Raw genomic sequence first — 26,262 nt, 5'->3', positions numbered from 1 at the left:
CAATTGTTCTTATATATTATTGCACTTACAGGCCTCTCAGTGTCCTGGTTGCCGCTGTAGTGCTGCTCTGCAAGATCCGTGCGGCCATGACGTTTGTCGGGGCCACGCCCCCTGTGCAGTGCTGCTTCCTGATTCCGTGGTCTGGCATCATGAAAACTGTTTTGCCTGCTACGACTTGGTACATCAGGCTACCTCTTCGGTTAAGTTACCGCACTGCTGGTTCTATGTTTATTGTAAAAAAAAAAAAAAAAAAACAAATATTGAAATGAGATAAAATAATGATCAATTAAAATTTCTTTAAATTAAATTACATTGATTAATCAATAATTATAGAATAATGTTCAAGGAATTTACTTGGTATTGACACATTCCTTGCATTACAGGCTGAGCAGTCTATTAAGGATGCTGCACTCTCCGCCCTCAAGATCTAGGTTGGAGGGTTTGGACGGAACGTAGGGAAGGCTAAGCCGTATATTCTGTCCCGAGATATGGCGACTTTGCTCTTCCCAGCCGGAAAATCTGCCGGATACGTCGATCCAAAAGTAGCGGCACCGATTATCAAATCAATCCAAGACTCAGTCATTGAACAGCAAGAGGCGGAATTGCCGGACCTTGGACTAGAGGAAGTCTCACTTGAAGTGGTTGAGGATTTGCCCGTTACACTAGGCACGGGTACAGGTAACAGTGTTAATGAGGCTAGCTTAGTTAGTCACCGGGATCTTTCCTTGAGTGACTCTGATTCTTCCTCTCCTTCTACTTCCAATTCCTTCATGGGTTTCACAGGAGGTTTGCCCCCTCCCAGGTTGCACTCCTTCTCTGTGATTCCTAAACTAAAGAAAAAACCTGCGGGTAAAACCTTGCTTAAAGGCAGATCAGAGACAATGCCAAGGCCTGGGCAGTCACCAGAGGTTCATACACATATTAAAACTAAAATAAAGTTGCTTTCCAAACCTTCAATCCCAAGGTCTCAAGGAGGGAATTCTTCCTATTGCCCTACCAGTCCCATTCCATTAACTTCTAGGGACCGGATACCTCATAAGGTACCGCAAGAGGGACAGGATGATTCTCCTTCCGTTGACCAAGACCAGTTCAACACGAATATTCTAAATCAGGTCAGTAGCCTTGGTAGCTTACTCAGCTCAGTTGCAGCAAGGTTTGAAGAAGTGTTTAGCAGGTTAGGTGCTCAGGACTCCCTGATTGCAGGTCTCAGGCAGGAGTCGGCAGTTTCGGCCCATTCTAGTAGCTTAATGCAAGCTCAGAGCATGCCTGACGGGTCCACGCTCCCTCCTTTCCACCCCGGTAATCCCTGGAGGGTGGCTAACTTCGCTCCGTTTGTCAATGGGATGTTGACTATAGAAGGTTGCGGCACACGTAGGCTCGAGGATTTCGAGTTTTTCCCCGAAGGTTTACAGCCTCCATTTATAGGCTATGTTAGGCTTACGGAGGCAGCTCTGGTTAGAGAGGATAAGGTCCCCAAGGAGACTGTTATCCTTTCTAGAGATCAGGCTCAGCAAACATGGATACGGAGCCTAGAAGAGTGGGACTGCTCAAATACTAGAGTAACAGCTTTTAAAAGTCCTTTCACCATGTTTACAACTGATGTCGGGAACCCCTTACCTTTTACATCAAAGGTAGCGGAACTTACACTCCAGGCAGTGACTCGAGAAGAGCCCATGCCCCAGCTTAGGGAGACAGATCCCACATCTTTACTACTCCCAGGTAGGGAGGATTTGTGGGAGGATTTGCCAGCTACGTTCTCGGTAGGCAAGCTGAAGCCAGATTGTGCAATCACCTTGTTTAGTGAACGCCTTCCTAGGCTGTCAGACGCATTGATCCAAGCCGAATTTGACGCTAAGACACGTCTCGCAAGGTCTCTTAACTCCCTATGATGACAGAGACGGTGGCTTGGGAGTACGCTCAGGAGCTGCTGTTTAAGGTCATTGCGAAGTCGTTACTTTTAAGCATGCAATGTGACTTGTACGACTTTGCGATTGCTAGGAGAAATTGCAGGAAGCATGTCTGTCTGAGGCTACGATCAGGCACGAACCCAACAAGCTTCTAGCTTCCTCAATCTGGGGTGCAGATCTCTTCCCAGCTTCAGCAGTAACCGAGGTTCAGAGCGAGGCATCACGTCTTAACCAAAGCATCAGGTGCGTTGGGGAATCCCTTTCAAAAGGAATCAGAGTCTTCTTCCTCCAGTTTTGGGCTAGGGCTAGGAAGAGGCAAAGAAAGTTCCTACCTTTCCAAGTCCCGCAACAGCATCATGTGCTACAAGCTGTTCCAATTCAACAGGTATCCCAGCCTTCGACTTCTAAGGCTCAGCCTCAGCAACAGCATCAATTTGTCTTCCTTTCGCCGCCGTCTCAACCAACAGGCCTCCTCACAGTATTCAGTGTCGCCCGCTTTTAAACCCGGTCTATGAGAGTCGGGCATTTCACCCCTTTACCAGAGTTGCTAGGGGTGGCAGGGCTAGAGGATCCTTTCGCCAGCGCGGAGGAGCCAGAGCCCAAGGGCGTACTAGAGGTGCAAGGTCAGGCAGAGGATCCCGGCCTTCATCATCTCAATGAAGTTTCTCAGGTAGGAGGCAGGCTGTACCTCTTTCGTCATCGTTGGGGGTTCAGCAGTTGGGCAAAAAGCATAGTATCCAGAGGCCTAGGCTGGAGTTGGATCAAAGGTCCTCCTCCACCCATCACCTTCTATCAGGAACCAACGCAGGAATTGATGGATTACTCCAAGGACCTTCTCCAGAAGGGAGCAATCTCCAGGACGAAGAACTTGAAATTCAGGGTCGTCTATTCAGCGTCCCAAAGAAAGGGGACCGACAAAAGAAGGGGTGATCTTAGACTTGTCCCGTCTAAACTTGTACATTCGTTGCGACAAGTTCAAAATGCTGACCATCTCTCAGGTGCGGACCTTACTTCCCCGTGGGCCGTCACCACCTCTATAGATCTTACAGACGCCTACTATCATGTCCCGATAGCTCGGCACTTCCGACCATTCCTCGGCTTCAAACTAGGGAAAGAAGCCTACTCCTTCAAAGTAATGCCCTTCGGGCTAAATATAGCACCAAGGGTTTTCACGAAACTGGCGGAGGCAGTGGTGCAGGAGCTAAGATCCCAGAGTATATTGGTGGTGGCGTACCTAGACGATTGGCTAATCTGGGAGATGGACAAAGGCAAATGTATGAAAGCCACGGACAAGGTCATGTCTTTCCTGGAATATTTAGGGTTCAAGATCAACAGGACCAAGTCCCGGTTGACTCCGGAGTCCAAGTTCCAGTGGCTAGGGATTCATTGGGACTTGGATTCTCACACTCTTTCCATTCCAGCAGGAAAGAGAAAGGAGATTGCCAAGGCAACAAGACAATTCTTAAAGTGCAAAGAGACTTCGAGAAGGAATCAGGAGAGGATCCTAGGCTCGCTTCAGTTTGCCTCAGTCACGGACGTTCTGTTGAAAGCCAAGCTCAAGGACATCAATCGAGTTTGGCGTTCGAAGGCAAATGCCAAGTGTCGGGACAAGTTCGCCCGGATACCTCTGATTCTCAGAAAACGCCTGCGCCCATGGGCAAGGCCGCCAACCTAGCCAAGGATTGTTGACCTTGTTGCAGTTTTCCTCCCCCGATTCCCTAGTGGTGCATACGGACGCATCGCTGACAGGTTGGGGAGGTTATTCACAGCACGAGAAGGTTCAGGGAACTTGGTCACCTCACTTCCAAACACTTCACATCAACATTCTGGAAGCTATGGCAGTGTTTCTGACTTTAAAAAAGCTCCGTCCTCCAAAGAAAGACTCATATCAGGTTGGTCCTCGACAGTGCAGTAGTAGTACACTGTATAAACAGAGGTGTTCAAAGTCAAGTCATGTGAACCACGTGATGATAGCAATCTTTTCTCTAGCAGCCAAGAACACCTGGCATCTGTCGGCTACTCACCTGGCAGGAGTCCACAATGTAGTGGCAGACGCCCTGTCTCGGTCGGCCTCCCTCTTGGAAATCATAATTGGTCACTGGACCAAGAATCCTTCGAGAGGGTTTGCCAAAGAGTACCAGGTCTAGAAGTAGATCTGTTTGCCACAGAGGCAAACCACAAGCTGCCTTGTTACGTAGCCCCCAATCTGGACCCTCTGGCATACGCTACGGACGCCCTGAGCATAGATTGGAACCAGTGGACGAAGATCTATTTCCCTCCTCCAGTGAACCTTCTCCTGAAGGTGCTGCACAAGTTGAGATCTTTCGAAGGTCAGGTGGCTCTCATAGCCCCTCATTGGCCCAAGAGCAACTGGTTTCCCCTTCTCCTGGAACTAGGTCTTCGCCCTCACCCTCTCCCGGACTTGAGACTATCGCAACAAGTTCAAACGAGGACTGTGTTCGATTCCTCAGGTCTTCACAAAACCCTAACTTTATGGATTTCATGAAGTTTGCAGGTAAGAGTAGTAGGAGTAAGAACATGTTGTTCTTGGAGTCAGACAAGAGAGAGTCTACGCTTCGCCAGTATGACTCAGCAGTTAAGAAATTGTCTTCGTTCCTCAGAATCAAATATCAAAGTAATGACATTGAACGTGGCCATAACCTTCTTCAGGTCTTTGTTTGAACAAGGCTTGGCAGCTGCAACAATAACAACCACTAAGTCAGCTCTGAAAAAGATTTTTCTTCTCGGGTTTGGTATCAATCTAACCGAGTCTTATTTCACCTCTATCCCAAGGGCATGTGCACGTCTACGGCCCGTTCACAGACCGTCGTCAGTGTCATGGTTTCTTAATGATGTTCTTAGGTTAGCCTCGGAAACAGACAACTTCAAATGTTATTACCAAACCATTTTGCGTAAAACTCTGTTCTTATTGAGTCTAGCTTTCAGGTGCCAGAATATCAGAGCTGTCATCTTTATCTAGGGATGAAGCGCATATTGAGTTCCTTTCCTCGGGGACGTGTTGCTTTCGCCAAATAAGCAATTTCTAGCTAAGAATGAAGACGCCCTTGATGAGGTGGGTCTCCATGGAAGATTGTCCCGCTTCCGCAGGATCCATCGTTATGTCCTGTTAAAACTCTTAAGGACTATTTATCTAGGACATCTACCTATTCCGAAGGCCCCCTTTTCATTAGAAAAGATGGTGGTACACTATCTCTAAAAGGCATTAGGCAGCAGATTTTATATTTTTATCAAGAAAGCCAGCCAGGGTCATTCCCAAGGTGCATGACATTCGGGCAATAGCAACTTCTGTTAACTTCTTCAAATATATGGACTTTGATGATCTGAATTAGTATACTGGTTGGAAGTCACCCTTGGTTTTCAAAAAGCACTACCTTAAGTCTTTAGAGGATCTTAAATATCATGCAATAGCTGCAGGAAGGCCAGTGTCTCCTACTGCTACATCATTATAGTACGTCCTTGTGTCATATGAATCTTTCCAATTATGCCAGCCTCATTAACATTTTACCTACCTCAGCAAATGCCTTAGCTATTAGAATAAGTGTAAAATCGTGTATAGTTTTACGTACATACAAATTATCTGTAATTATTTTGTATTATGTATGTTACTTGTTGCAAATGTTGCCACATGTTTTGGCTATATAGTATATTTTGCCACATATATATATATATATATATATATATATATATATATATATATATATATATATATATATATATATATATATCTTTATACATATGTATATCTAATTAATATTTTGAAGTATATGTAAAATAACATAAATCAGAGTCCTCCCTCCTCCTTGCATATGGGTAAGGGCAGAGGCAATTGATGGCTTGATGAAGGTGTTCCTCTCTACCCTGTAAGTGGGCAGGGTGATAACTACACCAACAATGTAAGTAGCGCCACTGCGATTATCTCATTTTAAGCTGCCAATGAGTGAACTGTAAGCAGTATGATTACTTGGTAAGCTTATATATAAAACATTTTGTTATAAAAATTTTAATTTTCATTCTCAAGGTAGAATAAACACACTTCAGAAAAGAAGGAGAAAAAGGATTAGAATAGTATGTAAAAATAATTAAAGGTGTGAAAGGTTGTTTTTGACATTTGACTTACCTCTGTTTAAGTTCCTACAATGGGTAACTGTTGGAGCTAATAAAACTAATCAATCAGGACTTGAAACCAGTGGTGTATAACAGTAATTTAATGCCAAAATCAGCAGCTTTGTTGATAATTGAACTTGGTTAAAACTCTTTACTGTTGGGAAGAAAGTTTGACATTGAGAATCTTAGTTCCAAGCACAAGTTTCCTTTTTTGTTCATGCATAAACTCCAAATCCTTTTTGTTCATGCATAAATTCCAACTGACTACATTGCTTTTGGCCTTTAGCCACCATGACTTTGAGGAGTTAGAGTATAATGAAAGGATAAGTATGCTTAGAAGATTACCCTAAGTACTACAGGTATTCTCTTGGTTATGATGGAGTTAGGTTCTGAAAAATCCATTGTATGTTGAAAAAATCGTATCTCTAATATAGCCCAGCCTACAGTAGGATAAGCAGTACCATCTTTACATGTAGGGTAGCGAACCCTACACTACACAGTATACTTATACATATATGGAATAGTAATTATTAATTTCAGCTAATTCTCTAGGTTCAGTGATATTGGCTCATGATAATTCAGTACTGAGAGAAATTGAATAAAATTAACAAGTTAGCCTTGCGTATACGATGATAGATACCATGGTAAATCGGACTCAGGTACGGACCAATATTGGCAAAATTGAGCAATACCTATCAGGCTGGTGATGCCTACATATAATTATGGAATAAAAACATAACAGATATGCATCGTTTCTGTGAATCTTTTAAAAATTATACATTACTCTATCCTATTATGTTGTTTGTATTCTCATAAAATGTATCGTATCATAAAATACTAACAAAACAGTCAATGTTTTAGTTTGGAAATCAGCTGATGGCGTATATGAGTTTATTTCATCGTATTTAACTCAGTTCAGAGCAAGTTGTTTTGCTTCTAGTTAACATAAAAGAATATCTAGATACTTTACTTATATGAGACAAGGTCATCTTTTCATTATAAGACATGTTAATTTTAAGTCAAAATATGAATTTAATGTGTCTTGTTGGGAACTAAGTTATTTCTTTCGTTAACAGATTGCTTTGTGGGCATGTTTATTGTGTAAGGAAAATTACGTGATTCCATTTACTATTTTCACTTGATTTCTTCATAGTACGAGCTTTACTGTTACATTATTTATCTTTTATGGCGTGAAAACAGCAGTAAACTGTGTTCTTTCAGTACCTGAAGTTTTGATTAAAATTATTCTCTCTCAACTTTCTCTACGGTTGTGTTTGATCGGATAAGTTTATGGGAGTTTTATCTTTGTTACTGATGCATGATAACAGTCATTAGCAGCTCAAAAAGTGTTCTCAGCTTCAGCTACAACTTTGTTTAAATTTAACAGTATGTTTCCTTGCTGATCTTTGATCTGTAGCAAACAAAGTTATTACCTAAAAATATATCAGTCCTATCATACATAACTTCTTTTATAACATAACTGCGGTAATTGTTTACTATCATACAATGGTTGAATTACAAGCCGAATGGATGTTATTATCCAATTCGGTTGTACTTAGCAAAACTTTGTTTCTCGTTTGGTTGTTCATGGCTGTACACATTTACCAAACAAGTGAAATGTTAAAACAAAACCTTCAAAATTCTCTTTTGCTGTTTTTTTTAACTTATTTAATGAGAAGGTGTGATGAAGTTAGGCAATTGTAATTTGGTCTTTCTCTCTTGCTGCCTGGTTGTACGCTGCTGGGCTGCACCCGTTACGAGCGAAATTTTAAAATATTTTCAAAATATTGTTGTATCAGTATTAATTACTAACCCCATCGTAAAATCGGATTATCGTAAGACGAATTATTGTACCTCAAACACTACCTGTATTTCACTCAGTAAAGACAAAGCCTTATTATCTAGATTCTGAGTATCCAGATTAGTATTTGTCTCAAGAAAATGTTGAATACCTTCTCTACTATTTTGCAAAGGTACCTATACTTGAAAAACCTAACTATTTTAGTCAGACATGCAGTGCATTGTTGACTGACTTTTGATAAGAAACCGTAAGAAATAAAGGCGATGAAATTTCAGGTATACAAAAGCATGAAAATAATGTTAGAACAATACATTGCAATAGTGTTTGCTTAAAAAGAGGAAATCTACTACGTTAGGAATGTCCTCTGTCCTTACCCTGGGAAAAAGGTCAAGGTGTTGTCCCAATTAAAGATTAGTAAATGCCTTTGTGTACGGATAGTTTGCATAGCTTTTGTTAGGTTTTGACTTGCCTTTTTTGACAACCCTTGTCATCACTTAGCCATTTTTTAAATGTGGTCAGCTTTGTTTGTTTGCACCTCTACATAAGTCTCAACTAGGCAGTGGGCACACAGGCATGTTCTTACTTGGAAACTAGAAGTCCTGATTTCAGCATGATCCAAACTTGAGCCAAGAAGGTGGTTCTTATCATACCACAGTTAGTGCTTTGTCCTCTATGTAACCACTGCTTTTTAATCCTTTATTATCCAGTTGAAACAGGTGAATTGGACATGAGTTCATTACATAGTATCAACCCCTCAGTAATCTGGTATTATGACCAGGAAAGCTTATTTCTTGATTACATTGCAAGTGTCTTTGGCCTGTGAACTAGAGCTGATTAATGTAGTAATAGGATGGCAGTCAGTTATGGGCATTTTTTACTTGACCACAAAGTTGTTTTTATATAGACCTGAAAAGTAAAACCATTATGGTTTGATTGTGGATGATATAGTTCTGGCCACAGCAATAAGGAAGTTAAAGGAGTAAGTCATTCTGACCAAGGTCCATTTGACTAGGTAGAATGAGAAGCATAGGAAGAGAAGAGCTCAGATGTATCTTACTGATAATATCCTACTACCCTCCCCTGGTGATTTTTAAAACAAAATCCCTTCAGTGTTTAGCGACTTAACTAAGGCTGGCCAGTCAGCTGTTCAGCCGCTGACAGCTCCCTTCTTTACCACAAACTCGCCTACTTCACCATCCAAAGGGAAGAATAAGTTCATGTAGCATTGTTGATGAAACGCACACACATTGCTTGTAGATCAATCAGTAAAGGTACTATCTCACTGCAAGCCTGGTGTGAGACTAACCCTATAAAATGTGACCAGCAAGCCAGACAGCCGTGGGTGTTACAGGCTATATTTTAGAGTTGATTTGGCTTGTATGTTTTATGGGAAAATTAAAATTGTGGAAGTGTTGGACAATGACTTACATTTGAAATCATAAGCATAAAGGCAGTCAATCACCATTTTTCCTTGCAGGTGTCAAGGGCTGATTAGATAAGAAATTAAATGACTTAAAGTGTTAAAGAAATTATGTCATTTGACTCTTTGAAGGCACAACTCAGGTTTGACTTCTTTTTAGATCCTCCTCTTCTGCATAGAGCACTTGGGATTATTTACTCCATTCAAGGGAGTCAAGACCTTGCTCTGTGGCTTGTCTGATGGTTTATAAGACAGGTATGAGGATAGAGTTGCCTATAGGATCTGGTGCTCTTTGTACAGAAGATTGTGTTTCAGCATATTGGATTCTGAAAATTGTCTGTATGAGGTATGAAAAATATGGTTATAGTATATATGTATGTTAAAATGTTGATAAGTTAATGCAAATTTGAGAATGTTAGTGAAAGTTACTATTGAAGTTATATACTAAGTATATATAGTTTAAATGTTAAGATGGATGAAGCAACTCCAATTGCCTCCCTTTCTGCACTCCTGCATATAGGAATAATAGTTTTAGGAATCATGGCTGATTTCTGATTGGGACAAAATTCGATCAAGTTTTTGAGATATACCTACCACTCTCTACTCTTTTATGTATCTCAATGAGTCTTTCAGGTACCCTCTGCTTTTGTAATGCCCATCTTTTCTGTTTTTATTAAATTTGTTGCCTTAGTACTTTCTCTTCCCAAAATCCTATCAGTACTGTATGTGAAATAACTTCCTCCTCGCGTAGTACTTCTGTTATAGTTGCCTCATTACAAAGACTGCTTTGGTTGGTGATTTCCTGGGCATAAAGCCAAACTGATACTAATTGTCAGTATGAACACTTTTTGTCAACCTTCCCTTCAGCATCTTTAGTATTTTCATTGTAAGCACAGACAGTAATATTCCGTAGATCTCACATCCTTACTTCCTTAGTATGGAATGTCAAATCCTTTTATCAGCACTTGGTCTTATCCCATTGTTGGTAAGGCTTCCATATAATTGGTCAGTTCATCCATAGCTGGTTCTTGTTATTCCTGTTGGTTTTGGGTCTTTAACATTTTTCAGCTTCCCAAAAGCTGTAGTAACCTCTTCAGTTGTTACATTTTGTCAGTACCACTGACAAGTTAACAGGGTTCACTTAGAAAAACTCATTATTGCCCCTGGTGGAAGAAAAACTCATTATTCCCCCTGGTGGAATACATTGCCTTGTAAAAGATTTATTCTTTGCACCTTCCAGTCACTCGTTCGAGTCACTCTAAGTTGACATAATAATGCCAGCTCTTACGTATAAAATTTCATAACTACAGTAGTCCCCCCGTATTCGCGGGGGATGCGTACCAGACCCCCCCGTGAATAGTTAGAACCCGCGAATGTTTGGAACCCCTATAAAAAGGCTAAAAACAGCCTATTTTGTTAGTTAAAACTTAAGAAAAACCACTAAAAATGTTCATACTTGGTCTTTTTAATAGTTTTATTACAAAAAGTGCATTTTATGATGAAATTGATCAAAAAAACCAGGAATTTGTGGATATTTCTCTCAGAAAAATACCGCGAATGCGCGAATTTTCCATGAATAATGCGGGGAAATGTTCCCGAGAGAAATCCGCGAATGTGTGAGTCCGCGATTCCGGAGAACGCGAATACGGGGGGGGCCCACTGTAGTTCCAAATAGAATAATTACCTACCAACTATATATGGTTTTCTCTATATGCCACATGCATAAAGCTTTACCCCTTACTCTCAAACTTCTAACATTTCCCCTTTCAATCATTTTCAGTTGGTCTTAGCTGAATGCTTATTCTTCCCAACCATTCTTTATAACATTTTTCTTTTCAAGGCATACTTTACAGACACTGATCAGCCACTTTGTCACACTATTGCCCTCACACTGTAGTATCTCATTTGCAACCCCATCACCTGGCATATTTGCAGTTTTTAACAGTTTAATTAAACTTACTGCATCCTCAAGAGTCACTGCCACAAGCATGCCCAAATACACATATAAATCATTGAGATCTTGTAATTTTATCCTCCACATTAAACTACTCTTTGATATACAGCATGGTACTTACTCAGATTATGCTGACTACATTTTCTGCAAATGTCATCTCTTCATGTATATAATTTATTGTAAGATCCATTTTCTCTTCAACTTTTCACATTTTCTTTTCTCCAGTTAAATGTCTTTCTGAGACTCATCCATCATATGGTTTTCATCAAAGTACTTCAGCAAAATTTTTAACCCACTAAAAGTTGGTAGAAAAAATCAAATTTCATTTTAGTTTCAAGATTCATACTGATTGAATAAATTTAACAAACGATAGGAAATGTTAACTCTTCCCGTATGGTGAAATAAAGAGCATATGTTTTTTTAACTCTTTTATAAGTGTCAGTGATTTTCTAAAAATCACATTTGAAAGAGGTACAATGAGAAATTAAAGTATGTATGTAATTTTTTCATCTTTTGTTGCTTTATAATCTGGGTAATAGAGATTTGTCAGCGCATTAGATTGGGTAAGTTTAATAGCTTTATAAAAGTATGTATGTTCAGCTTTAAAATAAATTTAGCCTCATTTGATAAGGTTTTAGTTTCCATAGAATAAACACTCCAATGAAATTGCTTTACGTGAAATTTAGTTTTTAATTCCCAGTTACATTTTTATTAATGGATAAATTATTTTCAGATTGCATGCAAGCTACTATATTGACCATGCACATCTCTCTTTAATCCTTTTTGTAGGAAATATACAGGTCATATTTCAAATAATTACCTGTACACATAGGATTGAATTACCTAAGTGATGAGTTTCTTTAATTTACAAGAGAATTGAATTAAAGTAATTTTCTGGTGATTATTTGCAACTTTTCATTTTTACCTTGGATCACATTGGTTAGTTGTCCTTGCTTGTTTAGGGATCATCTTGAGAATTAAGTTTCAGTACAGATAAGTATGTTTTGGAACACACCTCGACAAGAAAATCTGTTGTGCTCATTTATGTAGCACATCTAAAATATTGGCATTACCAATTGTTGAGCATATTTTCTTCACATTAAAAGTGAATACTATAGTTTTAAAAGTGAATACTATAGTTTTGTCTCAAGGTTCTGTAGAGGCTTATCCCTACAGCGTGAGTTATGCACAGGCAGTAGTTTCAAAGATCCTTTACTGCATCCCTTTGGGAACAGTTGTATTGTTTTATGTTCATTTTCATCTGTTCCCACTGCTCTCCACTGATGTCTGTACATTTTTTGTTAATTGCTCATATTTTTCTTCCTTTAAGATTAAATGTATTAAACAGCCCCTTAAGAGTCTAGGACATTGAATCATTGGTGTTGTTGAATTGCCTTACAGTAAGAATGGTCATGATATGGTTATTTTTGCAATATTTGGTTTAGTGAATTACTCTTCAAAATGCAGATATGAGATAATGCTTTTTGTCTAAATGAAGAAACAGTAAGCTGAACATAAAGAATATTTAAAATTTGCCCCATTGTTTCGATGGGATCGTAAGTTAATGCTATGTATGGTATACATATAGATAGACATTGATATATTTTCTAACTTTATAATTTTATTACCTACCAATCAAGGCGTAAATAAATATGATAATGTCTGGTCACTTTAACTTGAATGTCATTGAGCTTAGATGTTATTACTGGTGTTACCCTGTGAGTTAGTCTTCCTGTAATGAATTTGATGCAAGCTTCTTTCATCTCAGATCCAGTTAACCCTTAAACGCCGAAGCGGTATTTTTAAAAATCGTCTCCCGTATGCCGGCGGCGTTCACGAGTGAGCGCCGAAGCGGAATTTTTTTTTTTCAAAAAATCACAGCACGCTTAGTTTTCAAGATTAAAGAGTTCATTTTTGGCTCCTTTTTTGCCATTGCCTGAAGTTTAGTATGCAACCATCAGAAATGAAAAAAAATCATTATCATGTATAAATATTGGGATATATGACAGCGCAAATAAAAAATTTCATATATAATTGTATACAAATTGCGCTGTGAGCAAAACGGTTAAAGCTAACGAGTTAATTTTTGTTTAGTTTTAGTGTACATTAAATTACGATCATTCTGGTATATAACACATTGTAAAACGATTAAGGCAACACAGAGAAAATATTATCACAAAATGATGCATGAATTCGTAACGTGCGGACATACAAAATAGCCCTTTTGAAAAATTCACCATAAATCGAAATATTGTGCTAGAGATTTGTCGTTTGTTACAAAAGGAAGTTAATTGATTGAATATTACTAGACTGTATGTGTTGTTGCTTACAATTGCAGTTTTTGACCATTTCGGTCGAGTTAAAGTTGACCAAAGGACGAATATTTTCTATTTATCGTTATTTATATGAAAATATTTCAAAACTGATTAAAGCTACAACCATGGGTTGTATTTTTGTTGTATTATACATGAAATTGCGCACATTTTCATATATAAAACTTTATGTAACGGCTAATTTTAAATGGTGCAAACATTACGACAATCGGACTAAAAAATTACGTAAGGAAAAAGTTTATTTCATAAATTCACCATGAATCGAAATATTGTGCTAGAGACTTCCAATTTGTTGCAAAATAAAGGTAAATGATTGAATATTACTAGAATGTAATAGTTTTAGCTTATAATTGCGTTTTTTCGACCATTTCGGTCGAGTCAAAGTTGACCGAAGGTTGATATTTTGGCACTTATCGTTATTTATATGAAAATATTTCAAAACTGATGAAAGCTACAACCATTGGTTGTTTTTTGTTATATTCTACATGAAATTGTGCATATTTCCATAGATAAAACTTTATGTAACGGCTAATTTAAAATGGCTAATTTAAAATTTAAACATTACGACAATCGGACAAAAAAATTTATGATTTTTTCGGAAGAGTTACCGCGCGTATGCAAGGAAAAAGTTTTTTTCATAAATTTGCCATAAATCGAAATATGGTGCTAGAGACTTCCAATTTGTTGCAAAATGAAGGTAAATGATTGAATATTACTAGAAAATAAGAGTTTTAGCTTACAATTGCGTTTTTTTACCATTTTGGTAGAGTCAAAGTTGACCAAAGGTTGAAATTTTGGCACTTATTGTTATTTATATGAAAATACATATGTCAAAACTGATAAAAGCTACAACCATGAGTTGTTTTTTGTTGTATTCTACATGAAATTGCACACATTTTCACATATAATACTCCGTGTAACGGCTAATATAAAATGGTGCTAAAATTATGTCAAAGTAACAAAATAATTTCTGAGATTTGTCGCTGATGCTTTTTAGTGCGAGAAGAAAGAAATTCGCGCTTGTGCGCCTGGGTAACGATTGTAAACAAAACAACGCCTTGATCTGTGAGCTCCCAGCATCCCCCAAGGTGTGTGATTCAGAAGTTTTTGCCTAGTAGGCCTATAACTATTTTTCCACGAATTTAAAAATTTTTTTTTTTTCGTCAACGTACAATACGTCGGTTCGGCACCCGACAGACAATTTTCGTCGACGTTTAATTTGTCCAATCGGCGTTAAAGGGTTAATGCCTTTAAAAATATGGAACACCCAAATAATTGAGACATCACTTGCTTCATAATATTACATTTTAGAAATTAATGTGGTGTTTTCAGTCGGTTCCGTAGCTTAATGAAAATGTAAACAATTGAAGAGAAAGGATATTGCAGAATTTTACTTCATTGAGTCCCATTCTAATTAAAGGCAAATTACTGCATAAAAATAACAGCAGCAAGTACAATAATGAAATGACCAAGCAAAATTTACATGACAAAATTAAAGGAATCCCATAATTAATAAAAATTGCTGAAAAAGTCAACAAAAGTTATTTGGCTTGGCTCTTTCAAGGGCTTGGATGCTTGTGGTGGTGTTCTTTGAATTTCCAGAAATCCCAAGATTCGGGTAATAAAGTTCTTATTCATGATCTTGACTTCAGTGCTACTTTTGAGTGTGGTAATCATGAGACACATTTTTAAACCTAGACAGATGGGAGTAGTTGGACCATTTCCTAGTCTTTTGATGAAGGATGCAGGATTGTAGTCTCTGGTGTTCCCAGGGTAGTGTTCTTGACCTGTTACTTATTGCATTATGTATTTATGATAAGTGGTGTGGCATTGAAAACAAGCATACTGTTAATGCAGATGATGTTACTTTTTTCATCAATCTACCTGTGGTTGCTGAATCTTCCAACAAAGGTTTAGCTAAATTTAATGCATGGTGCAAATCATGGGATGAAGTTGAACCACAAACTAAACTCACCAAGTATGGTTGTTAGCAGGTCTCGAACATAATCTCCCTTCCATTCAGACAGTTTTTCTTTAACTGTGCAGCTCATGCAAATTTCTAGGTGTCATTCTTGTGTTACATCATAAGCTCCTGTTTGTAGGGTTCATTCCCCTAGTTACAAAATTCAAATGAGTAATGATGTATTACTTCATTTTACCCTAGCTCTAAGAAAAATTTCACAATTTAAGGTTTTCAGTTTCCATTATTTATTTATCAACCAACCCCTGAAGTTGACCAACAAATTGTTATATTATAATCAAGCATCAGATGTTAGGAAGTAGCTTTTTTATCACAAATGAAGTACTTGATAATTCCAAGATTTATATGATAAATACATTTTAATTGTGCAGGAAATCTTGACAAAGTTTATACAGTGCAACATAAGTAGAGAAAGAACAGCTTATGAATTTATGAAATTTGCCTCAACTATCCACTAGAATTGGGAGCAATTGAAACTACCTTACAGGACTTGATTTTTCTTATGATCATTTTGGTGTAAGATATGAACATTAATGCAATATAAAATGTAGACCAGAAGGGAAAAGTCATACTTGAAGTACTTTGTGAGTTGCGGGTATAGTACACCAATATGCACATTTAAATTTTAAAAGGGACTTTGTTAACATTATGATAAGAAAGCAAGAGTTTTCTTTGCACCCCAGTAGTTTATAAAATTCTTAATGTTGGCAATTATTCATGAAGTCTGGACAGTGATAATAAGAAGCAGTACATTCAAATTTGAATAGTAATGTGATAATTTTGGTGGAAGAATTTGATGTGTTAACTTTTAAAAATTGTTTGAAATTTAGGTACAATTTTGTAGTATTGCATAGTGAAAAGTTCAGTGGCCATATAAACATTTAAAATTATACTTTAGAAAATGGAAATATTCTATAAATGTGAATTATCATAAAATATTAAGTATTCCAGAAAGTCTAGAAATTATTATTTCAGAACGTAATTGCTAATTGTTTTTAGTTTTATGCATAAACAGCATTTTGTTTTGTATGGTAGAGATGAGTTTCATAGCACTGTACTGTATTCTTCTGTATCAGTTAAGAAATCCAAATTTCAGTTGAATTACTTTGTAACCAGTATTCTTCTTAGTGAAAGTGTTTATATAAATATTTCTTAATTAAACTGGACAGGACTATGTCACTGATTCCGGTTTACTATACAGTATGTAGCATTTACAACTTGACACTTTTATATCACAAATATGTGTGTGAAATTTTGCACAAAGTTTCACAGTGCATCATTGATAATTATTAGTTGACACCTGCAGGTAATGAATGTATGCATTATTTTGTGGATGCTTTTCCCTCTTTAAATCTTTGCTTGCAGCTTTTTGTTTGTGTGAAATTTAAGGTCTTTTATTTTACTGTTTTGTGTTTGAAGAGAACCGTATTCCTTAAAACCTCGCTTTATATTTTTAATGATGAAAATAACTTTTTAAAACCTTATACAATCAGGTTTTTCTTTCATTTTCACTACTATTTTTGATGATATGGTTGTATTTCTTCTAATTGTTAATTTTGTGTAAATATTTGATGAAGTTTCTTCCTTTTTCATGCCTTTGTAGAGCAAGTCTTCCAAAGTAAGTACCTTCTGTTTGTTCTCTGCTACTGCAGATGCAGCCAAAAACATTTTATAGATTTTGGTGGTTACTTAGTTGTAGCTTTAAAACACATGGAGCATTTAGAAGGAATGCTTAAGTTGAACTGTATACATGAAAATTGCATGTGTGGTAAGTTTGTGTTTATTAATGAGCTTTGTAAATATAGATGGATGCATCTTTAGTGATAGTTAGAGTAGTGATGGTTAACTTTAGCAACTTTACTAACACCAATAATGTTTTGATCATGTGAGATTTAATTATCCGTAAGTTTTTCAAGGCATCATACATTTTTTGTTAACTGAGCAGCCTGGACCTTAGTTACATTATTGTCACTTACAGAAATTGTTCTTTGCAATGTCTTAGATGTTTGCTTCTTATGTAAGAATATAGTATCTGTTTTGTATGTTAAGTAATTGACAATTCTTTAGATAGGTCTACTCCCATTATTATAGTAATGGATCTGTTGATACATTGATATAATAATGGGAGATCTGTTGATAAAAAGGATTTCACTTAAGCAGATAATAGAACTGAGATTGTTCTTAGTCTTGTTTTTTCTTATCATTAGCAAATTAATTAATAACATAGTTGTTCAGTGTATTTTTAGATGATTTGCAATGGGTTGCAGGTAACAAAACCACTATGTGTAATATGTCAGTATTATTGGATCTTGATAATAAATTAAATTAAGTTTCATATATTGATGAGACTTGCAATGTTGGAATGGAAAGATTGAAAGCTTTGTAAGATTTTTGCCTTCTTACCTCTTTTTCAGCAATATTAAGCTCTCTCTCTCTCTCTCTCTCTCTCTCTCTCTCTCTCTCTCTTCTCTCTCTCCTCTCTCTCTCTCTCCTCTTTTTTCCTCTGACTCTCTTTCAGCAAGGTTAAGGTCTCTCTTTCAGAAATCTGAAACCATTCTAGAAGCAGACAGCTTTTCAGATGAAGGCCATAGATTTTGTCCTTCTGCCAATGTTTTAGGAACTCCCTTTTTTGTGGCAGGTTATTAATGCACAAATTATTCCTTCTTTTCTAGAGGGAGAGCGAGAGTAACCACTTTAATAATTTGAATTAACATGATAGAAGAAAAGGTTTGTTAAAACAAAGGTTTTCTGTGATTAGGGTCAGTACTTTTGGTTTTCATAGGAGAACTGGCATTTTACCATATTGGTAAACATACCACTGTTCTTTTCTAATTTACAGCCATTTCACCCATCCTATGAGAAAAATGTTGGTATAATTAAGAAATCCCAGTAACTGCAGTTAAAAGCTTTTTCATGATAAAGTGGGGATTACATAGTTAAACAAAACGGGAGTGATAAATTAATTGAAGTTGTTTAAAATTAATGAAGCTTATTTCACTAATGATTTTAGTTGTGACAGTAGTTTAGTTTTCAAGTGAAAGATTTAGATTGTGCACCACAACTTTATAAATATTATATTTTTTAATTATATTTATGAATTTTTGAAATAGAAAAGTTTAGTCTTAACAAAACTTTCATGCTAATTTTACCCTTCTTCTAGCACTAGCACTATATTTTGTAAAATATGTTACAGTTTTGAATTCCCTTGTAGTCTTTTTTGGTTGAGGATACCATAACATGTTAATTCAATATGACTCATCTTTTGAATTTGTTAACGAGGGGCATTTTCAAGTGGTGTGTGTATCCATTTTTTTTATACCAATATTGACTTGAGATGATTACAGTATCGTATGAAATTCTAAAGAAAGAAATCCCACACTCTTGAACACTAAACTGTGTCTGTTAAGAGTAGCAGTCATCCAAACCTGTCATAACTCTTAACATTGTTGGAACTGTGTATTAAGTACTAAGATCTTAATTGCATTCTTAATTTGATAATGGTTTCTGTTTCATCAGTCACCAAAACTACTACTACTACTATTATTTTTTTTATTTATTTATTTTATTTTTTTTTTTTTTTTTTGCTCTATCACAGCCCTCCAATTTGACTGGGTGGTGTTTATAGTGTGGGGTTCTGGGTTGCATCCTGCCTCCTTAGGAGTCCACTTTTCTTACTGTGTGCGCCATTTCTATGATCACACTTCTCTGCATGAGCCCTGGAGCTACTTCAGCCTCTAGTTTTTATAGATTCCTTTTCAGGGATCTTGGGATCGTGCCTAGTGTTCCTATGATTATGGGTTCAATTTCCACTGGCATATCCCATATCCTTCTTATTTCTATTTTCAGGTCTTGATCCATTTTTTCCCTCTCTTTCTCTTCAACTCTGGTGTCCCATGGTATTGCGACATCAATGAGTGATACTTTTTTCTTGATTTTGTCAATCAACGTCACATCTGGTCTATTTGCACGTATCACCCTATTCTCGTTCTGATTAACCATAAAGTCCCAAGGAAGGATCTTTGCCTGATCGTTTTCTATTACTCTTCAGGTTGGTGTTCGTACCACTTATTACTGCAAGGTAGCTGATGTTTCTTGCACAGGCTCCAGTGGAGGGCTTTTGCCACTGAATCATGCCTCTTTTTGTACTGGTTCTGTGCAAGTCCTGGACATTCACTTGCTATGTGGTTTATGGTTTTATTTTTCGTATTGCACTTCTTACATATGGGAGAGATGTCATTTCCATCTACCGTTCTTTGAACATATCTGGTTCTTAGGGCCTGATCTTGTGCCGCTGTTATCATTCCTTCAGTTTCCTTCTTGAGTTCTTCCCTCTGTAGCCCTTGCCATGTGTCATCGCTGGCTATTTCTTTAGTCTGTCTCATGTATTGTCTGTGCATTGGTTTGCTGTGCCAGTCCTCTGTTCTGTTTGTCATTCTCCTGTCTTTGTATATTTGTGGGTTTCCGTCTACTTTTATCAGTCCTTCCCATGCACTCTTGAGCCACTCTTCTTCACTGGTTTTCAGATATTGCCCAGTGCTCTATTCTCGATGTTGACGCAGTCCTCTATACTTAGTAGTCCTCTCCTTCCTTCCTTTTGTGTTATGTATAGTCTGTCCATATTTGATCTTGGGTGTAGTGCTTTGTGTATTGTCATATGTTTCCTAGTTTTCTGGTCTATGCTGCGGAGTTCTGCCTTCGTCGATTCCACTATTCCTGCGCTGTATCTGATTACTATCACTGCCCATGTATTTATGGCTTTTATCATATTTCCGGCATTGAGTTTTGACTTGTGTATCGCCTTGAGTCTGCATATATTCTTTCCTGATCGTGTCCTTCATCTCTTGGTGATTCCCAGGTATTTGTATCCCGTCTCATCTATGTGTTTGATGTTACTCCCATCTGGTAGCTTTATCCCTTCAGTCGTTGTTACTCTGCCCTTTGTATGTTGACCAAGGCACAGTTTTCTATTCCAAACTCCATGATGATGATGATGATTATTATTATTAAAGGGACTTGTAAATACTGCAACTGGCTTTTACTCAGGTGCTTGAAGTAAGAACACTTCTGAAAATAAAATACTTTTAGCTCAATATCACACTTAGGATTTCTCCTCTAATTCATTTATGGTAGTAGCAGTCCATTCTAATATGCAGTAATGTTATCAACTGAGTACCAAACAGTAGGACTTCACATTTTATGGACAGCAGTGTCAGGTATGATTAATTTTTATAGGTCAAATATGTAGTATGGTATACTCTTTGTTAAAAGTTTATATATAGAAGTAAAATAATTACTAACCTTAATAACTAAAAACCTTACCTCGGTGTTCGGGATGCAGGGTTTCGCTGTTAAGGGAGGAGGGTAGCCTACTTCAGGTTTTTGGGATTCAGCTAGGCTATTACAGTATATTGTTTTCTTGTTTGTGTTCATTTCCAAGTGTGGCCTCACATGCATGTGACATATCATAATTTTGTAAATGTTTTTTTTATACGCACACACAGGTAATTTTTCATGAGCTAAAGAAATAGTTTTTGATCATTATTTTCATTGTAAAGTTATTGTTCTTAATATCTTAAGTACAAACTGCAAAAAGAATTTTAAAGACCAAAATGTCTTGAGAGGTTCAGAATAATAAAACAATGGAATACTCTGCTCTTAGCTACTTTTAATAATTTCAAGCTCCCAGAGACAATATCAGCTGCCTTGATTAGGTACAAAATAAAAGGGAAGCCCTATATATATTCTATGGCCATGTAAGTAAATACTGCCAGTAGAAGATAAAAAGTGGCTTAGACTACATGAAAGGTATAGCCAGGGTTTCACAGAGAATATATTATGATAATAAATATGCCAAAAAACTGTGATAGATAACTTTAGAGAGATCATGGCAGTTTGAACCTCTGAAGGAATTGAACTTCTTAGAAATAAATTAGAAAACGGTACAGATTTTCAATCAGACAGCTACATATGCAGTTTTTCTGAAAGGGAAAGGAAAGTTAGAGTCCATTAAATGGTACAAAGCATAAAGACTGTACAGTAAATGATCTGAGAGTGATGACTCGTATCTTTATTTAAGCAAGATACAAAATGTGAAGGCTAAACAGGAAAACCAGCTTAGATATGCTCTCAGCTCCATAGGAATGACTTAAAAGTTCCTCTACTTCATGTGTGCAGTGACAGACAGGAATGACTTTCAAGTTCCTCCACTTTATGTGCAGTGACAGACACATGAATAATGACAACTGCAGCTGCTTCAGGCTCTAAGATCTGCCCATGCATGCATGATACTACTGGCTGATGCCTTTTTTTTTTTTTTTTGTTCCAGGGCATAGATTGTGTTGTTATTACTAGATAGATTATTTTATGACGAGATAAGGAGATGTGAGAGAAATTTATGCAATCTGTTGCACTGTATGAAAGGGAGAGACTGCTCATTAAATTCACCTCAATATATGAGGAACAATGCTTTACTAGTACTAATGGAATGTTTACAAATAATTTGTAAATAAACACCTAGAATTTGCATTTTGTACATGAACTTCCCTGACAGATATATACTTAGCTATAGTCTCCGACGTTCCCGACAGAATTTCAAATCTCGCGGCACACGCGACAGGTAGGTCAGGTGGTCTACCTTACCCGCCGCTGGGTGGCGGATGTACGAACCACTCCCGTAAGCTTGTCAGATTTTTCTCTGTCGCGGGAACGATAACAACTGTTGTCGGTTCCTCTCGATAGTTTTTCGATTCTCGCTTGCCTGAGTTAATTTGGACTTCTTTTGGTGACGTATTCGCTTTGTTTGGCTTGGCATACGCTGATTGTGGACCGGTTTGATTTTGAGTTTGATTTTCTTTAAACGATGTCTGATCTAGAATCGGTAGTTAAAACTTCGGTGTTGTTTAGGGTTTGCGTGAATGAAGGATGTAAGGTGAGGTTGCCGAAAGCTTCGGTAGACCCCACACGGTTTGCATGAAATGCAGGGGGAATGATTGTGCGTTTGCTAACCCTTGTAGTGAATGTAAGGGATTGAATGAAGAAGAATATAAGGCTCTCTCTTCTTATGTTAGGAAGTTGGAAAAACGTGATAGAGTGCGTAAGGCTTCCTCTAGAAGTTCTAGCAGATCTAGAATGAGTGAGTTGGATGTGGATCCTAATAGTACTAACGTAGAATTAGAACCTTATTCCTTCCCAAGTTGCAGACCCCGGCTCCCCGCACCGAAGCCGGAGATTCGCCTTCGGAGGCGGCAGCTCGAAAGCCAAGAATCGTTCTGTGGATCAGAAAGATTCGTCAGTTGGAAGGTAAGGAGAGTGTTAGTGATCAGTGCAGTGTCCCCAGTATTGTGGAGGTGCGTCTGACCGGCTCCTTAGTGCCTCTAGGCCTAGACCTCTTCCAGACTCCCAGTTTCCAGTGGAGTAGGAAAGTCGAAAGCCGCAGGAGGGCTAGGGAGAGCCCCCACCGGTCAGGCGTCCCCTCGGCAGATCCTGAAGTACGCTCCCAGGCTGCCTCGGATCGCTACAAGAAGGAGCTCCTACGCCAATGCTTCTCCTCTTCGTCGTCTCCCTCTCCGAAGAGAGGTTGGAACTCCCGGATGCGTCGCGCCCGTTGAAGAGGGCTTGGAAGGCTCCCTGCAGTCCTTTGGCTTCTAGTCCGGAGGTTTTCCCGGAAGAATCGTCGGTGGAGGCGAAGAAACACAAGAAATCCTGTGATCGTTCTTCTTCTCGCGCTCCGCGCGGTCGGGCGCCTGCTTCCGAGGAAGAAACTAGAAGATTCTCCTACGAGAGTACTCGCGGGACTTCAAGCTCAGATCACGGCGCTAGCAGACTCTCTAGCAGTTAGATCACGTAGGAAGAAGGACGTTTCTCTTCCGATCAAGAGATCTAGGCGCCGCTCTTCAGAGGATCGTTCTCCTTCATATGGGGAGGTTTCGTATGAAGGTGGGGGCTCGCGTGAGCGCCCTCGCTCGCGGGGAGCGCCCTCACTCGCGTGAGCGCTCGCTCGCCTGGCTCTCTTTCAATTTCAAAGGCGCCAAAACCATCGGTTAGGAACGCTCTATGGAGAAAGAAGTTTTTTCTCCAGATTGGATCCCGCTTCCGGTAAGCGCACTGCACCTGCTCGATCACGCGATTTCTTCAACTCCCGCGCGTGAGACTTTCTCCTCAGCAGCCTCAAGATTATAGAAGGCGCCCTTATACAAGTAGGCGTTCTTCTTCCAGATGTCACTCTCCTCGAGTATCGGATCGTGAAGGTAGGCGCCAAGAGCCTACTACACATAGCTCTCCTAGTAGGCGCTCGTCTCTTTTAAGGCGTCATACTCCTGATTATTCTCCTAAGGGCAGACAACAAGAGTCTTTCAAGCGCCCCTTCTCCGTGTAGGCGCTCTCCCGCTTCTAGGCGCACTTTCTCCCGACGTTTGTCTCTTGGTAGGCACCAGGAATCCGGAAGCGCCCTTCTCCAAGTAGGCGCTCGTTAGTTTTGAAGCGCCCTTCTCCTGAATGTTACCCTCTTGTTAGACGTCAAGAGTCTCGCAAGCAGCCTTCTCCTAGTAGGCGCATTTCGCCTTCCAGTCGAACTTCCGTTGATCGTACGCAACTGGACAGGTATGGAGAGCCGCGCAAGCGCTCTGCTCTCGATAGGCGCTCTTCTCCTGGCAGCCGCTCGCCTCAGGATAGGTGCATAGAGTATAGTAGGCGCTCGCCTCCTCGTAAGCGCCCTGCGGATGTTTCCGAGAATTCTCGGAGTAGGAGCCCTACCTCTCCTTCGGCTGAGATTCCGTATACCTCGAAGAGGGGATCTCATCGTAGACTTCCCAGATCTTCTCATCGTTCTCCAGTGGATGTGAACTCTTCTAAGAGAGGGCGTTCTCCAACCTCTCGCTCAACTCCTCTGCTAGGATCCCTTCGTACCTAAGGATCTTCCGCGCTCACCTCGACAAGACGTCCTAGAAGGTTCGGATGAGGAACCGAACACTTCTGCTGCTGTCTCTTCTTACAAGAAGCTTACAGAGCTACTTTTACAAGTTTTTGGGGGATTCCCTTACCCGCCTACGGCTCCTCCTTCTCCCTCACTCACTTTTTTCAACGGCGAAGACAGCGAAGAGTTCTTCTTGTGTGAGGATGAAGCCAACTCTTTCTATGAAGAAGGCACTGAGGAGTTTTGGTTCCTGGATGGCTTCCAAAGAAGAAGCGGGGAAAAGGAAAACGATGTTCTCTTTCCTCCTTCGAAGTTATCAGGACGCGCTGGTTTCTGGTACGAAACAGGAGAGCCCTTAGGATTGGGTCTACCGTCTTCGGCTGATTCGGATTTTTCGGCACTGGTAGATTCGACAAGGAGAACTGCCCTTAACTCTGCTAAGACGACTTGGGCAATGAACGAATTGGATCATTTGCTCAAAAGGTATGTTTAGAGTGCTAGAAGTATTTAACTTCCTTGATTGGTCGTTGGGAGTTCTAGCCAAGAAAATTGAAGTGCCAGAGTCAATGTTCACCAGATGATCTTATGTGTGTTTTGTCTTGTATGGACAGTCAGTAAGAGACGGAGCGAGTGAAATCGCCTCCCTTTATGGGGCCGGCATCGTGAAGAAGAGGTCGGTTTTACTGTTCCTTCTTAACGAAGTCGGTCTCCCATGCTCAGAGGTCTTCTTTGCTGTTTGCTCCTCTGTCTACTCAGTTGTTCCCGAAACATCGAGTGCAGGACATTTCGAGGTCACTCGGCCAAAGCCACCCAGGACCTTTTTGGCACAGTCGCAAGAAAAACCTCGCCCTTCTTTCCCTACCAAGGCTAAGAAGGAAAAGGCAAGTGTTCGAGAACCCTTTCGAGGGGCATCTTCATCAAGAACCTCTACGTTTAGAGGTCGTAGACCTTCAAGAAGGGGTAAGACTTTCGCCAAGTCTGTTAAAGCCCCCAAATAACTTGCAAGTCCTTCAAACAACGGTGGGCGCCAGACTCTTAGAGTTTGCAGAAGTCTGGGCCCAAAAAGGGGCGGATCCTTGGACCCTTTCTATTTTGAGGAGAGGTTACCTCATCCCTTTCGTCGAAAGACCTCCCTTGACGACCATCCCAAGGGAACTGACGGCCAGGTACAGAGACCCCATCATGAATCAAAGCTCTCCCATCTAGCAGTAGATCAGATGCTGGAGAAGGGGGCTATCGAACTAGTGACAGCCACATCATTCATCGGCTTCTACAACCGCCTTTTTCCTAGTTCCGAAGTCCTCAGGGGGATGGAGACCGGTGTTGGATGTAAGCGCCCTGAACTTCTTCGTAGAAAAGAAGAAGTTCACGATAGGAAACGCCTTCATCAGTGCTGGCAGCGCTTCGTCCAGGGGACTGGATGGTTTCCTTGGTATTTACAGGACGCTTACTTCCACGTACCGATCCATCCTTCCTCGAGGAAGTTTCTCAGATTCATGATGGGGGGAAAATTTTCAGTTCAGGGCTCTGTGTTTCGGCCTCTCGACGGCCCTCAAGTGTTCACGGGGATTTTGAGGAATGTGGCTCAATGGCTTCATTTGAAAGGGGTGAGGATATCAATGTACCTCGACGATTGGCTAATAAGGGCCAATTCAGAAGATCGTTGTTTGAAGGACTTACAAGTAACTTTAGAATTGACGAAGGCTTTGGGACTTCTCGTCAATTTCAAGAAGTCATCACTAAGAATTCCCCGAGCAAGAGTGTGTGTATCTCGGGATACAGATGAACTCTCTGAGTTTTCGGGCTTTTCCCTCGCAGGTAAAAGGATAG

General features: G+C 39.3%; 2 protein-coding genes across 5 annotated transcripts in view; both read left to right on the top strand.

Annotated features, from left to right (window-relative positions):
- Positions 1 to 1,889, top strand: part of LOC135221572 (uncharacterized) — a 2,037-nt gene extending 148 nt beyond the window's left edge. The window contains exons 1-2 of the mRNA XM_064259265.1: positions 1 to 199; positions 384 to 1,889. The exon at positions 1 to 199 is cut by the window's left edge and continues 148 nt beyond it. Coding sequence (XP_064115335.1) covers positions 489 to 1,889 — 1,401 coding nt within the window. The 5' untranslated portion in view covers positions 1 to 199; positions 384 to 488. The remainder of the gene's footprint in view (positions 200 to 383) is intronic.
- LOC135220697 (probable phosphorylase b kinase regulatory subunit beta) overlaps positions 1 to 26,262 on the top strand; it is a 329,203-nt gene that overhangs the window by 179,982 nt on the left and 122,959 nt on the right. For 3 of the 4 annotated variants that reach the window (XM_064258095.1, XM_064258094.1, XM_064258096.1), the window contains exon 12: positions 17,125 to 17,139. The exons of the other annotated variant lie outside the window; for it this stretch is intronic. In XM_064258095.1, the coding sequence (XP_064114165.1) occupies positions 17,125 to 17,139 (15 nt within the window). The remainder of the gene's footprint in view (positions 1 to 17,124; positions 17,140 to 26,262) is intronic. 4 annotated transcript variants of the gene reach the window in all.

This window comes from Macrobrachium nipponense, chromosome 2 (assembly GCF_015104395.2).
Source record: "Macrobrachium nipponense isolate FS-2020 chromosome 2, ASM1510439v2, whole genome shotgun sequence".
NCBI lineage: Eukaryota > Metazoa > Arthropoda > Malacostraca > Decapoda > Palaemonidae > Macrobrachium > Macrobrachium nipponense.
Note: the sequence above shows the minus strand (reverse complement) of the source record. Positions and strands in the feature narration are given on the sequence as shown.